Source organism: Cryptomeria japonica, chromosome 8, assembly GCF_030272615.1.
Source record: "Cryptomeria japonica chromosome 8, Sugi_1.0, whole genome shotgun sequence".
Classification (NCBI taxonomy): Eukaryota; Viridiplantae; Streptophyta; class Pinopsida; order Cupressales; family Cupressaceae; genus Cryptomeria; species Cryptomeria japonica.
In genome coordinates this window covers 116,419,680-116,434,975 of record NC_081412.1, presented here as the reverse complement: position 1 = coordinate 116,434,975, position 15,296 = coordinate 116,419,680, and the positions used below count along the sequence as shown (strand labels likewise).

Here is a 15,296-nt window from a genome sequence, read left to right as displayed (position 1 = left end):
AAAACAAATTGATTTAGACAGTCCTTTATGGCTCCGATGGGGGAGAGAGATAGATACCTCTATTATTAATTCAGTAAACCGAGAACTTCCTATCGAAGTTCAATATGAATGTTTAGGTACCTTCTACGAAATCTATGATCATTTTCGAATAAGAAAAGGTAGAGTGGGGGAAATACTTAATAAATACATTCGAACAACCGTTGGTCGCATTCGTTTTAATCGAGAAATAGAAGAAGCTATAAAAGGCTTGTGGACTTATGATATCTGACAAGAAATGTTACTATTCAGAATTTAATGTTATTAATCTTACGCTTATCTCATTGATGCAGAGATAAAGATCAAGGGAGCCTCCCAGCTTAAACCCATTGCTTAATTCTGCTCCCCAAAATAAAATGGGGATATCTTATTCTTATGACACAAAATCCCGTCAAATTTGTCCATCCCTTTCCCTTTGAAGTGCCCTTTTTTAATAAAGGGATGGATAAATTTGTTATGAAGCACCTTATTAGAAGATTCGTAAATCAATTTGGAATGACATATACATCACATATATTAGATCAACTGAAGATTTTAGGTTTCCAGCAAGCTACTGACGCAGCTATTTCATTAGGAATTGATGATCTTTTAACAACACCATCTAAAGCATGGCTTATCCAAGATGCGCAGCAACGAGGGTTTGCTTCAGAAAGACATCATGATTATGGGAATGTACATGCAGTAGAAAAATTACGTCAATTGATTGAGGTATGGCATGCTACCAGTGAATATTTGAGACGAGAAATGAATCCGAATTTTAGGATGACTGATCCTCTTAATCCAGTACATATGATGTCCTTTTCAGGAGCTAGAGGAAGTACATCCCAGGTTCACCAATTAGTAGGTATGAGAGGATTAATGTCAGATCCTCAAGGAAAAATTGTTGATCTACCCATTCAAGGGAATTTACGCGAAGGACTTTCTTTAACGGAATATATTATTTCATGTTACGGTGCTCGTAAAGGAGTTGTGGATACTTCTATACGAACAGCAGATGCTGGATACCTCACACGTAGACTTGTTGAAGTAGTACAACACCTCGTTGTACGTAAAGTAGATTGTGGTACTATCCAAGGTCTTTTTGTAAATCTCATTCAAGATCGAGAAACAATCAAAAATAAATTTGTTCTACAAACACTAATTGGTCGTGTATTAGCAGACGATGTATATATACACGGGAGATGTATTGCCACGCGCAATGAAGATATTGGAATTAAACTTGCCAATCAATTATATTATTTCCAAGTACAACCAATATATATACGAACCCCTTTTACTTGCAAAAGTATATATTGGATTTGTCAATTATGTTATGGTCGGAATACTACTCATAGCAACTTAATCGAATTAGGAGAAGCAGTCGGCATTATTGCAGGCCAATCAATTGGAGAACCGGGAACTCAACTAACACTAAGGACTTTTCATACTGGTGGAGTATTCACGGGTGATATTGCAGAACATGTACGAGCCCCGTTCACCGGAAAAATTGAATTCAATGAAAATTTGGTTTATCCTACCCGTACCCGTCATGGACATCCTGCTTATATATGTCATAATAGTTTAGACGTGACTATCAATAATAAATATGAAGTACAAAACTTAACGATTCCGCCAGAAAGTTTGCTATTCATTCAGAATAATCAACTCGTCGAATCGGAACAAGTAATTGCCGAGGTTCGTGCTAAAAGATCCCCCTTTAAAGAAAAAGTAAAGAAACATATATATTCTGACTTGACAGGAGAAATGCACCGGAGTATCCCTATGTCTAATTTTATATTAGAGACAACTCATTTATGGGTATTATCGGGAAGTATATATGAATCCGTTGTAGTACCTTTTTCTTCAGATCAAGATCAAGTGGATATTCCAGAACTTCTTCTTGACAAACATAAATCACTTTCAAATTATTCGGTGGATCAAGTGAAACACGAATCAGTTGACTCAAACTGTTTTGAAAAAGGAAAAAAAATCTTGAATTATTTCGAAACTGATCGAACCATACCTAACGAACATAAAGACTCTATCTATTCCGCCATTCTTTTTGAAAATACCCATATGAGTGTAAAAAAGGAAAAAAATAAACTCATCGTACCATTATGGTGTGATAAACAATGGGGAAAGCGAAGAATTCCTTGTCCTGATTTCATTTTTAGAATACCCAGAGGACAAGGTATTTTACTAAATAAAAAGCACATTTTTGCTTTTTTGAATGACCCCCGTTCAAAAATGATAAAATATGGGAATATTCTCGGAGGTTATTCAATTGAAAAAAAAAGGAATTCTCTTGAAAATCAATTAGACGGAGGGCCCAGATTAAAAATAAAAAAGACTTATGCTTCTCTTATTTCAGTAGGAACAAATGAGATCATTATCAATATGATTCAAATTAGCTTGCTGAAATACCCTTTTTTCAATATCGCAAAAAGGGAAAATATAGCAAGTTCTCCATTTTTGTTTCATAACAAATTAGGTCACACTAATTTGAATGATCAAAGTAAATTACTGAGTAAGGGAACTATTCGTTCATTACCTAATGAGAATAAAAAAGATGAATCTTTTACTATTCTTTCTCCTTCTGATTTTTTGCAAATCGTTTTGTTTCATGATTTAAAATGCTTGAATACAGTAAAAAAGTTGGATGCAAATAAAAAAAGAATTGAATTGTTAGGTCTCCTGGGTCATTTACATAGTATTGCTAATCGTTTCCCATACTCTCATTTCATGACTTATAAAAAAGTGTTACTAACTGAACGTTCAATTTCTAACAATGACTCGAATAATTTCCAATTAGCTAAATGCTATTTTATGGACGAAAAGAGGGAAATTTATCAATTTGATTCATGCAGGAATATTATTTTCAATTTCTTCAATTTGAATTTGTACTTTTGCCTATCCAATTTTTTGGAAAAAACATTTCCAGTAGTCAGCCTTGGACAATTTTGTTCCGAAAGTATATGGATATCCGAAGATAAACAACTCCAAGGATCTGGTCAAATTGTAGTTGTTCATGAGGAATCTTTCGTCATTAGATTAGCTAAACCCTATTTGGGTACTCGAGGAGCAACTCTTAATAGTTATTATGGGAAAATTCTTTACCAAGGAGATACATTAATAACTCTGTTATACGAAAGATTAAAATCCGATGACATAATTCAAGGTCTTCCTAAAGTTGAACAATTGTCAGAAGCCCGCTCAAATACTTCAATATCAAAAAATCGAAAAAAAAGATTTCAAAAATTGAACAGATACCTAGCAATATTTTTTGGAAACTTTTGGGGGTCATTCACCAGTGTTAGAATGACTATGGAGGATAGTCAGAATCAGTTGGTCGATGAAATTCAAAGGGTTTATCGATCCCAGGGGGTACAAATTTCTGATAAACATATAGAAATTATTGTTCGCCAAATTACATCGAAAGTTTTAGTTGTAGATGTTGACAGGTCCGAAAATAAAAATTGGGAAAATGGACTAGGTAGTCTTTTTTTACCCGGAGAACTCGTTGGATTATCACGAGTACAAAGAATGGATCGCGCTCTAGAAAAAAGAATAAACTATCGAACCATTTTATTGGGAATGACAAACGCATCTCTGAATACTCAAAGTTTTCTGTCAGAAGCGAGTTTTCAGGAGACTGCTCAGGTCCTAGCTAAATCTGCTCTTCAAGGTCGCATTGATTGGTTGAAGGGCTTGAAGGAAAATGTTATTCTCGGGGGAATGATACCTGTCGGTACTGGATTCAACCGTTTGGTAAAACGGAGCAAAATGAATTCAAGAACGAGTAAAAAAAGTCTATTTATCAATAAAGTCGAAGATTTTTTTTTTGAGCATCAATATCAAGTCTTGATTTCATCTCTTAAACAAAAAACAAAAAATAAAAAAGAAGCTAGTAAAAATAAAAAAGAAACTAGTAAAAATAAAAAAGAAAAAACGTTAACCGTAAAGGCCGCCTCATCTTCCTCCCCAGCCACGTCCTCTTCTTTAGGTTCATTTCTAACAAAGGTTGGGCATGTAGGCCTATCATAGGTGTGTGTGGGAGTCTCTTGCCTTTGGGCGACCAGCAACACTACCATTTTCCTTTTGGTTCTGATTATGCCCCCTTGGCACAGTGATCTATTGTATCGCTATAGTCAACTGCTGCAACACATTTGCCACCTGTCGCTACCCTTTTCACTAAACCCCTCATAATAACTCCAGCGTCTTAGTCCTCATTGTTAACAGCCTCTCTGTGTGGCTCACCATCATTCCTATCCCACATAATTTCCAAGGGTATTTCTTCAGTTTGATCAAGATCACCCTGTAAACCAAGTCTCTTGCGTGTGTAATACTTGTGAGGCCCAATCTATTGTTGATGCATAAAAGATTCTAACCCTCCAGGAAGGCAAGATCAGAGCTCTGATACCACTGTAGTAACCTTGTCGGTTCTAACTCTCCTGAAATGCTATTGATGTTGTGTTTTTGGATTTTCAAGGTTTTTGAAAAGATTTAAAGTATAAAATAACACATGTGCCAGGCAAGAAATGCACATAAAACCAAATAGAACTAAAATTGAGAGAAACTACAACTTTATCATGAATAAGATACCTGATACAATGAATCCTACTGCTAATTGCATACTTGTGGGTCCTTAGCTTATTTTAAATGAAAAAATTTGGTGTTTGCTAGCTATCATGAATAAGATACCTGATACAATGAATCCTACTGCTAATTGCATACTTGTGGGTCCTTAGCTTATTTTAAATGAAAAAATTTGGTGTTTGCCAACCAAAACTAGGAAACTGACCAAAATGGTCGTACAAGTCTGGAAAACAATTTCTCCAGGCCAGAAAGTAGACAAATCAACCTGTCACAGCTAGGCATTGGGGAATGTGCCTCTAAACTGCAAGAAAGGGAGGCGTTTCAGCCTCTAGCCACAAACACCCAATTTGGGACCTGTTGTGACGTTTTCACACATCGCCCCATTGCAAATGGGGACCCTTGCTTTTTTGCTTTTTAGGGGTTTGTTTTTTTGGGTTTTTTAGGGTTTTGTTAGCTAGCCTTTGCATTTTGAGTGTCGCCCAGGTGATCACATGGATAAGCAAGTCCGGCTTGTCTGAAGGTCCTGATCCTGAAATTTGGCTAAGTCTGAATGTCCTGATCCTGAAATTTGACTGAGTCTGGAAACTGAAAAACCTCAAAAAACTACATTTTGCAATATAACTCCTGGAGGTCTGAAACCACTCTCAAACATCCTGAAAGTATATATGGAATATAACTTAAAGTATAAGAAAGAAGAAACATAGAAGGAAATGTCACTTATAAGAAAGAAGAAACAGGACCTTCAGACAAGCCGGACTTGCTTATCCATGTGATCACCTGGGCGACACTCAAAATGCAAAGGCTAGCTAACAAAACCCTAAAAAACCCAAAAAAACAAACCCCTAAAAAGCAAAAAAGCAAGGGTCCCCATTTGCAATGGGGCGATGTGTGAAAACGTCACAACAGGTCCCAAATTGGGTGTTTGTGGCTAGAGGCTGAAACGCCTCCCTTTCTTGCAGTTTAGAGGCACATTCCCCAATGCCTAGCTGTGACAGGTTGATTTGTCTACTTTCTGGCCTGGAGAAATTGTTTTCCAGACTTGTACGACCATTTTGGTCAGTTTCCTAGTTTTGGCTGGCAAACACCAAATTTTTTCATTTAAAATAAGCTAAGGACCCACAAGTATGCAATTAGCAGTACGATTCATTGTATCAGGTATCTTATTCATGATAGCTGGCAAACACCAAATTTTTTCATTTAAAATAAGCTAAGGACCCACAAGTATGCAATTAGCAGTAGGATTCATTGTATCAGGTATCTTATTCATGATAAAGTTGTAGTTTCTCTCAATTTTAGTTCTATTTGGTTTTATGTGCATTTCTTGCCTGGCACATGTGTTATTTTATACTTTAAATCTTTTCAAAAACCTTGAAAATCCAAAAACACAACATCAATAGCATTTCAGGAGAGTTAGAACCGACAAGGTTACTACAGTGGTATCAGAGCTCTGATCTTGCCTTCCTGGAGGGTTAGAATCTTTTATGCATCAACAATAGATTGGGCCTCACAAGTATTACACACGCAAGAGACCTGGTTTACAGGGTGATCTTGATCAAACTGAAGAAATACCCTTGGAAATTATGTGGGATAGGAATGATGGTGAGCCACACAGAGAGGCTGTTAACAATGAGGACTAAGACGCTGGAGTTATTATGAGGGGTTTAGTGAAAAGGGTAGCGACAGGTGGCAAATGTGTTGCAGCAGTTGACTATAGCGATACAATAGATCACTGTGCCAAGGGGGCATAATCAGAACCAAAAGGAAAATGGTAGTGTTGCTGGTCGCCCAAAGGCAAGAGACTCCCACACACACCTATGATAGGCCTACATGCCCAACCTTTGTTAGAAATGAACCTAAAGAAGAGGACGTGGCTGGGGAGGAAGATGAGGCGGCCTTTACGGTTAACGTGACCACAGTTCATGATGAATGGGATGCATTACCACCAAGAGTTAAGGAACATCTTAACTTTGACAAGTTTATGAGTCAGAAGAGGGAACACAACAAGAAGTGGAATTGGAATGACAGGAAACCTTGGAACAAAACTAATGATCTCAAATATGCAATCAACAAGCTCATACTTTCTACTTTTGATGGCAGCGGTAGAGTTACAGCTAGAGCTTGGATTAGCAAGTCGGATACCTTCTTGACCCTACGTCCTATGTCAGAAGAAGATGCTATTAAGTTTGCAGCTTTGCATTTGGATGGGGTGGCTCATGACTGGTGGCACCATGGGATGGTTACTTTACATCATGACCTTATTACTACATACCAAGAATTCTGTTAAAAGAGATCCAGAGTTGTGTTTCAGGGATTTAGCTCAGCTGAAACAAATGGGTAGCTTGGAATCTTACATTAGTGAATTTCAGAAGCTTTCAGTTATGGTAACTAACATCTCAGAGAGAAGGCTGGTCATTCTTTTTGTTGAAGGTCTTTATGAGCCTATGAAGGGTTGGATTAAGGCTTTTGATCCCCCTACCTTGCAAGAAGCCATGAGGAAGGCACGTAGCATGGAACTTACCACTCCTCGTAGTAGGTTCACTCCAAACAACTCAAAACCGTCCTCATCATTCAATGACAACAAGTCTGATCCAAAGAAATCAGAAAACGTGGACCAAAAGAAGTAGTTTGCAGCACCTTTGGATAGGGAAACACTTAATGACATGTGTAGAAGGAAACTGTGTTTTCATTGCAAAGGCCCTTATGATTAAAACCATGATTGTCCCCTCAAGCCTAAGGGTCAAAATAGGCATATGGAGTGGTTTTATGAGGGAGAAAACATGATTGATAACACAGACCAGCAAGCTGATCAAGATGATTCAGAGACTGAAAATTCAGAGAAGGGAGTTGAAAATGAAGGGGAATTTGATCTACAGGAAGCTCATATGTCTAGCATGCAGGGAGAAGGTTCTTTTAGGTTGCATGGACTCTGGGCTGGTCAAAGAGTCATTTCTCTACTTGATACAGGTGCAACTCATAATTTCACAGATGCACGGTTGGTGGAGAAGTGTGGGATTCAAACTCAAGAGTTTGAAGGCATAAGGCTGAAAGTTGCTGATGGTAATGTGCTGACTTGTGATAGAATGATTTCAGACTTACCCATGAAACTCAATAATTATGAATTCAAAGCTGATTTTTATGTGGTTAACATGGGAAACATGGATGTGGTCTTTGGCATGACATGGCTTCATGCAATAGGTGAATTTACACTCAACCTTAGAGATATGGAGATGAAATTCAAGGTTGATGGGACTAATCATGGTCTTAAAGATATCAAGGCCAACAACTTAAAATTAATCACTCTTAAAAGAATGGAGAAACTTATCAGACATGACATGGTGGATTGGGCAGCAGAGTGTAAACTAATGCCTACTTATGAGGAGCAACATAAACCACCTTACCATTCAGATATTCAGGAGCTTAGAGTCAAGCATACAAAGGTGTTTAGTGACATACCTCCTGGTAGGCCTCCTAATAGAGGCATAGAGCATATCATTGAGCTTGAAGAGGGCACCAAGCCCATCATGATTACACCTTATAGGCACACAAAGCGTTTGAAAGATGAAATTGAGAAAACCATTAAATAACTTCTAGCAATGGGACACATAAGGCCGAGTAAGTCTCCTTTCGCTTCATCAGTTTTTTTGGTGAAGAAGAAAGATGGCACACTTAGAATGTGCATTGATGATAGTATGCTGAATAGAAGGACGATAAAGAACAGGTATCCCATTCCTTGCATCGATGAGTTGATAGATGAGTTTCACGGAGCTTGTTATTTCTCTAAGATTGACTTGAGGATAGGTTATCATCAGATCAGTGTCAAGGAGAAGGATATTGAGAAGACTGCATTCAGATGTCAATATATGCAGTCTTCTCAATATGCGAAACCTTGACGTAGTTTTTGAAGGGAACGGTCGATTCCATAGAAATCGCCCTGGTCCTCCAGTGAAGGACAGGAGCGATCCTTAACCCATGGCACAAAATCTTAATCATATTAACATCGAATTTTCTCCAAGACGTACAACATTGTTTCTTATTCCTTCTTGAGTCTTGCGAATGAAAGTGGCACTCCAAAACGTTAGGCGTTCAAGCAAATTTAAAGATTTCGCTCTGGTCCCTGGGAGAGGGACAAGAGCGCTTTAGCCAATTCTATCAAGTTCTCGTGGTCTTTTACAACTTCGTTCTTCTTTGAGGCATTCCAAATATCATTACCATCATGTGCCTTGGCCTGGACTCAACCAAATTTGGAAGGGAAGGCTAGATAATGCATATTTCGCCCTGGTCCCCGGGTGAGGGACAAGAGCGATTTGGCCAATATAGGCTTCTCTTGTGTTTCGCCAACTTTCAAGATTATCTTCAACGGGGTGATCAAGCCTTCCTTCATTTATCTTAAACTTGAAACTCGCTTTTCCTTGGTCCAAAACTTGTCCTTTGAGAAAATCGCTCTGGTCCCTGAGTGAGGGATAGGAGCTACCTTTGAAAATCGCTCTGGTCCCTGGCAGAGGGACAGGAGCGCCTTACCCAATTTGGACCGATTTTCTCCATCGTGTTCCATTCAAGTTACATTCAATAAGCAAAACGTACTTTCCTTGTCCTTCTCAAATCGCGAAATCATTTAAATCTTGCAAGGACAAGGCAAACGTGGAATTCAAGCTCCGGTCCTTCAATGAGGGACAGGAACGATTTTGTCATCTTAGCATATTTCCTTGCTTGTCAATTACTTCAAATTATATTCAATGGACAAAACATGCCCTCCTTGATCTCTTCCAACCGAAAAATTGTCTCGATCCTGCAAGGATAGTGCAAATTTGGAAATCAAGCTCCGGTCCTTCAGTGAGGGACAGGAGCGATTTTGTGTCTTAAAGGTCAAATCTTCAATCTTTCATTGCCAACGACCAAGTCTGGATACTCGACTGTGCTCATTTCATCCTTCATCACATCCTTGATGCTTCAGTTCGATCAACCAAGGCCCAAAATGATCCAAATAAGTCATCTCGCCCTGGTCCTTCAGTGAAGGACAGGAGCGATTTGGCCTTAAAGACACAAAATCGCTCCTGTCCCTCACTGAAGGACCGGAGCTCCCTCACTGAAATGTCACTTATACTTTAAGTTATATTCCATTAAAATGTTATATTCCATTAAAATTGTCCTGATAGAGAGTTCGAAAAATCAAATTTCGCTCCTGTCCTTCTCCAAGGGTCCAGAGCGAAAAGCGCTCCTGTCCCTCTCCAAGGGTCCAAGGCGAATCGCTCATGTCCCTCACCAAGGGTCCAGAGCGAAAAAGCTTAGTGGAGTCATTCCTGACCTTGTTTGGACAAATTGAGACATCAAAGGCATGGTGAAGGACGAAATGAGCATGATAGAGCATCCAGACTTGATCAAAAACAATGAAATGATGAAGTTTTTGCCTAGAAGGTCAAATTCGCTCCTGTCCCTCACTGAAGGACCAGAGCGATTTTAGTCATATACACATTTTTAGACCTTGTTTGGACTCGAACTTTTATTCATAGCATGAAGTAAGATAATATCTTCCTTAGCCAAGACATTTTTTGATGAAAATTGTAACGATTTGGCCTAGAGAGCAAAATTCGCTCCTGTCCCTCACTGAAGGACCGGAGCTTGAATCCCAAATTTGCATTATCCTCACAAGACTTAAATAATTTTGCGATTGGAAGAGGCCAAGGGGAGTGTGCTCTGTCCGTTGAATATAATTTAAGTGGGCCACAAAGGAGAAAACCAACCTAAATGACAAGTTCGCTCCTGTCCCTCACCCAAGGACCAGGGCTATTTTCAAAGGGTGCTCCTGTCCCTCTCCAAGGGACCAGAGCGATTTTCCCTCAAGACAAGATTCGGGCAAGAGAAAAACAAGTTTTACGTTTGAGGTGGGTGAAGGAAGACGCAATCGATCCGTTGAAGATAATTTTCGAAGCTAGCAAAGGACGAATTGGCTTGTAATTGCAAAAGTGCTCCCGTCCCTCACTGAAGGACCGGAGCTTGAATTTCAAATTTGCATTGTTCTTGCAGGATCAAGACAATTTTATGATTTGAAGAGACCAAGGAAAACATGATTTATCCATTGAATATAATTTGGAAGGCTAACAAAGGACGGATAAGCTTGGATTTGCAAAATAGCTCCTGTCCCTCTCCAAGGGACCAGGGCGAAAAACTTAATATCCAGTCCTTCTCGCCAAGTTTGGACAAATCTAAGCCAAGGCGCGAATTTGAAATGATGTTTAAAATGCCTCGAGGTGGAAAGGAGTTACAAGGACCACGAATTTTGATGACAATTGGCAAAAGGCGCTCCTGTCCTTCACTCAAGGACCAGGGCGAAAATCTTGGGAAAGCATGTTTTTGCCTTGAAGAAGCGGGTTGAACATGCATTAAAGGACGAACGAAGATCATTGTTTGCCTCCAAACTTGAAGTGGCGATTTGAAAGACAAAAACCAAGGGCAAAAGGTGAAATCGCTCCTGTCCCTCACCAAGGGACCACGGCGAAAATGGTTCTAAGGAGCATTCATTCCAAAGATTGAATTGATCAAACTCAAAGTTACGAATGAAAATCCCATTTTTAGCGTCCAAGATGAAGTGTTGAATGTGAAAAACAAGAAATTGTAAGGCTAAGATGAAAAGGCGCTCCTGTCCCTCTCCAAGGGACCAGAGCGATCTTGTTGATGTCCATTATCTTGCCATGCCTAGGCACCAATATCATCTATGATGCATTAAATGCTAAATTTCGATGAACCTTGATATTTTTAATTAAAATTGGCATTTAATGGGTGCGCACAAGGCATTTAATTGATTAATTTAGCCTTTTTAAAATCATTAATTACGAAGGCATTTAATTAATTAATTATTAATTTAATTAAATAAGAGGGAGAGCGCTTGGGTTTTATTTTTATATTTATACAAGAGTCGGCCTCCTTTTATTTTAAATTTTTGTTATTATTTGCCTTATTTTCAAGTCGGCCTAGAGGTAATTAAAATGGTGAGCGCTCTATATATTTGAGGCATAGTTTTCATTATTCAAATCATTCACTCATCATTTCAAGTGCGATTTGGAAGAGCAATTTGAAGGAGCGAATTTCTACCAGGAGTGGAGACTAAGAAGGGCGAAATTCATATTGAAGGCTATGGGAGAGGCGAATTTCTTGCTACATTTGAAGGCGAATTTCCAGATCTTGAAGAAGCTAGCTAATGGAGGCGCAATTTTATCCAAGGGAGAGCTTTGATCTACACGTTGCCTAGCCAAAATTCATCTATTTTTTAGAGTTAATTCTCAAGAAGAGGTATGGCAAAATCATCTTGACACCCTTATTCAAGGTTTGATTTTTTTAAGCATTTTTGGGAAAAATCTAAGTATTACATGGTTAATTAGGAAATGATAACTCAAGATTTATCATGAAGTTTCCTAATTAAAATCTTGAATATTCCTTTTAAAGTTTAATTTTTAGATTTCAAGATATATTACTAATTTTGAAATGTTGTGTAGGTATCAAGATGGCGACTCCAAGCTCGAAAGATCTACGAGTCGGAAGACTCTCCTCAAGGAAAATCAAGCCAGATCAAGGACGGTCAAGCAAGGACAAGGGCGACCTCCTCCAGCCTAGCATCGACAAGGACGGCCTTCTTTGGACTAACGTCATCAAGGGCGACCTTCTCCAATCCAGTATTACAAGGCGAGGTACATCATCATCCTCCAAATCAAGGACACAAGAAGTCAAAGCAAAGGGTTCGTTGAAGAAGCAAATAGTTCCAGAAGAATTAATTAAGGCTAACTTCTCAACATTACCAAATTGAGCATCAACCAAGTGTCAAACGAGGTGGCATCCCAGTCATCACTCCTCAAGTCAGATTGATCCACCTTAGCATGTCCGGATTCGATGTACCTAACTCATGGGAGGTGGCACAAACTCCGATGTACCTACCTCGGCTATTCATTGGTGGAATTTTTCCAGAGAGGACATGTGTCCAAGCAATACAATTATTTCATTGGTCAAGCATTAAATGTTATGTAATGGTTGTAACAAACCCTAATTAGGGTTTTCATTGTAAAATCTTGGCCATTGATCTCGAATTGATCTAAGCCATCGAATTGTATTGAGGGCACTATATAAGCCCTGGCATTTCATTTTGTAAAGGGAATTAGCAATAGTTAGATAATAGTTAGAGAGTTGAAAATAGTTAGAAGATAGAAATAGAATAGTAACTAGAGTAGAGTAGAGAGAGAAGGCAAAGATTGTTACCAAGATGTTGTTGTAAAAGACTTGTAACTTCATTAAAGAAATGGTGAAATTTATGGGTCGATTCGACAATTTGCATGGTCTTTATACTTCTCGTATTTGATTTCATGTTATTAGATGAGTGGAAGAAATGTGCTTGATTGATGGTGGAATTCGTACATCCATACTACTAGCAGTTTGTTGATTGCAGACTTGCCTTGCGTAGTCAACTGGAATCATTCAGCTTAAGCCTAACTTCAATTGTCGCTTCTTCATTGATATGCATCAGCCTGATGGTGTCTATGCCTGCAGTGATGATTTGAACATCATAAAGATTCCCTTCGAAGATCGCACTAGCCTTGTGGAGATGGTCCTGCGATGTCAAAACAAGACCTAGTTAGAGTTTCATCAAAGATCAATCATTGCTCCTACATTCTTAGTATTAGGATTAGATCCTCTCTTCGCCCTCATCTTTTTTCCTTTTTTCAAGTCAAAGTTAGTAAAATCCTGTGTCCAGCAATATTCAAAGCAAATCAGAACTTCAGGCATCAAATGTAAGTCCCCTTGTGACACAGCAATCACAACGACCACTGGTGCTTATCCACACGTAGAGACCCTACTAAAAAGAACATTGGAGTCATCCTAACTGATCCTTCTTGCGATATCTTCAGCAGTTAGCGACTTTATTCAAGAGAGGATAAGGTACCCTTAGGTATTTTATTCTGTGTTTGATTGTGTACAAAATACACGTCAACAGGACCCCACGTGCTAAGCTGAAATGGTACGGCCAACAAGAAAACTTGTACGGTTGGTTATTGAATTGATGCTATGCTGCTAATGAGGCATCTAACCTGAAATGCCTCCTTCCTTATTCCAAATCTGCATAACACAAATAACCTCTGATGAAGCACCTGAAAAAATTCTGTGTGAAGCCCTCTCAGTTTGCAATAATTCAACTGATCTTTCACAGCCTCAGAATCACAAATCCATGAAGAATGAACGTTCTTCAATAGCAAACCCTCTAAAACTCTTGTCTCAAACAATCCACAGAGAAAATACAAGCAATGTCAAATAATCAATAATGGAGTTTGAATTGCTTCCAATTAGCTTATAAACCCCAAATGGCACGATTTTCAATAAGTATGTCCAAATGCATTTTAAATACATTAAAAAGTATATAATTAACTTTGCATAGTTTATATTCAACTTGGGAGCCCAAATCATTTAAGTGATTTAATAGAAATCACTTTATAATATTTAAGTGGCCTTTTAAATTAATTAAGTCACTTTATGACTTTATAATATAAACACATAAGTTAAATAAATAACTTAACCACTAAAATATTAATATCTCTCTCAATATTCAGTCTTTTGACGAACCATCAGAAGCAGGGGTCAACACTGAATAACCCCCATGTGTCCAGGTGCCCTGACTAAACATAGCACAACTATCATATTGGCTTACTAAAAATAGTACGTCCTGCGACTAAGCCCACACACCAACTACTAAGGCCCTGGAACTAAACCCAAGACTAAACTAAAGAAGTGGAACTGCCATTGAGACTCTCTATCCAGAATGTTATCCTATGAGAGTCCAAAAATGATAGGCTAACCCATCAATCACAAAGACTAACTAGGGTGGGGATATCACAAAAGGTGTGAAAGATTAATAGGGAATCATTGCATATCTACAAGGGTGTTAAATACCAAAAAACTCCAGTAGCCACTTGTAGATTTAGATGCCAATCTAGGAGTGTTGTCTAGTCACAAGTGTTGAGTGAAAAGAGAGGGTCAATCTGTATTAAAGAGTAGACATGGTCTGAATTGCAAGTTTTCAAATACCTTGGCATGGCGAAAATCATCGCAAGGAATTTTAAATATAGACTATAGTTGCAAGAAAACAAGGGTCAAATATTTGTTACCTTATCCATGTATATGTAGTCATGACAATGAATATTTAATGATAATATTCCAAGCATTGATGAAGATCTATCAATGGTGATCTATTCATGGTTTTTCGGTTAAGCAACAACTCTATTTTTATTTCAGTTCCACCGAGTTTTTGAATGGGGAGATGGGGGGACCAAGGGCCTGAGTTTGAGGGCGGCAGGGGGGTGCCGGTATACATATAGTACTTGATAAAATAATTATAAAAAGGTATAAGAAACACAATTTTGAATTTTCAAATGAAACTTTGGAAAATTAGTAAAATAACAAATACTAAATACTATAATACTTGAATACTACTAAAATTTGAAGCGAACATTCAACATTAACAATTTAACATTGAAGTTTGAACAATGAAAATGTCAAATATGAGATTTATATTATATTCAAGATTTCATGAGTATAATTACAATGAGTACAATGATGTCAAAATAACAAAATGTAGTGAAGGAAGGCCTCTAATCATCCCTAAACTCCTCATCACTGGAACTACTGGACTCCACATGCTCAAACTCCACCAA

At 38.2% G+C, this 15,296-nt stretch overlaps 1 protein-coding gene across 1 annotated transcript; it reads left to right on the top strand.

Moving 5' to 3' along the window:
- Positions 1–272: 272 nt before the first annotated feature.
- LOC131059388 (DNA-directed RNA polymerase subunit beta'') lies at positions 273–3,879 on the top strand (the record flags this gene model as incomplete). The annotated part of the gene is made up of 1 exon (XM_057992595.2): positions 273–3,879. A coding segment is annotated over exon 1 (3,468 nt), but the record flags the coding sequence as incomplete, so codon positions are not given.
- Between the last annotated feature and the right edge of the window lie 11,417 nt (positions 3,880–15,296).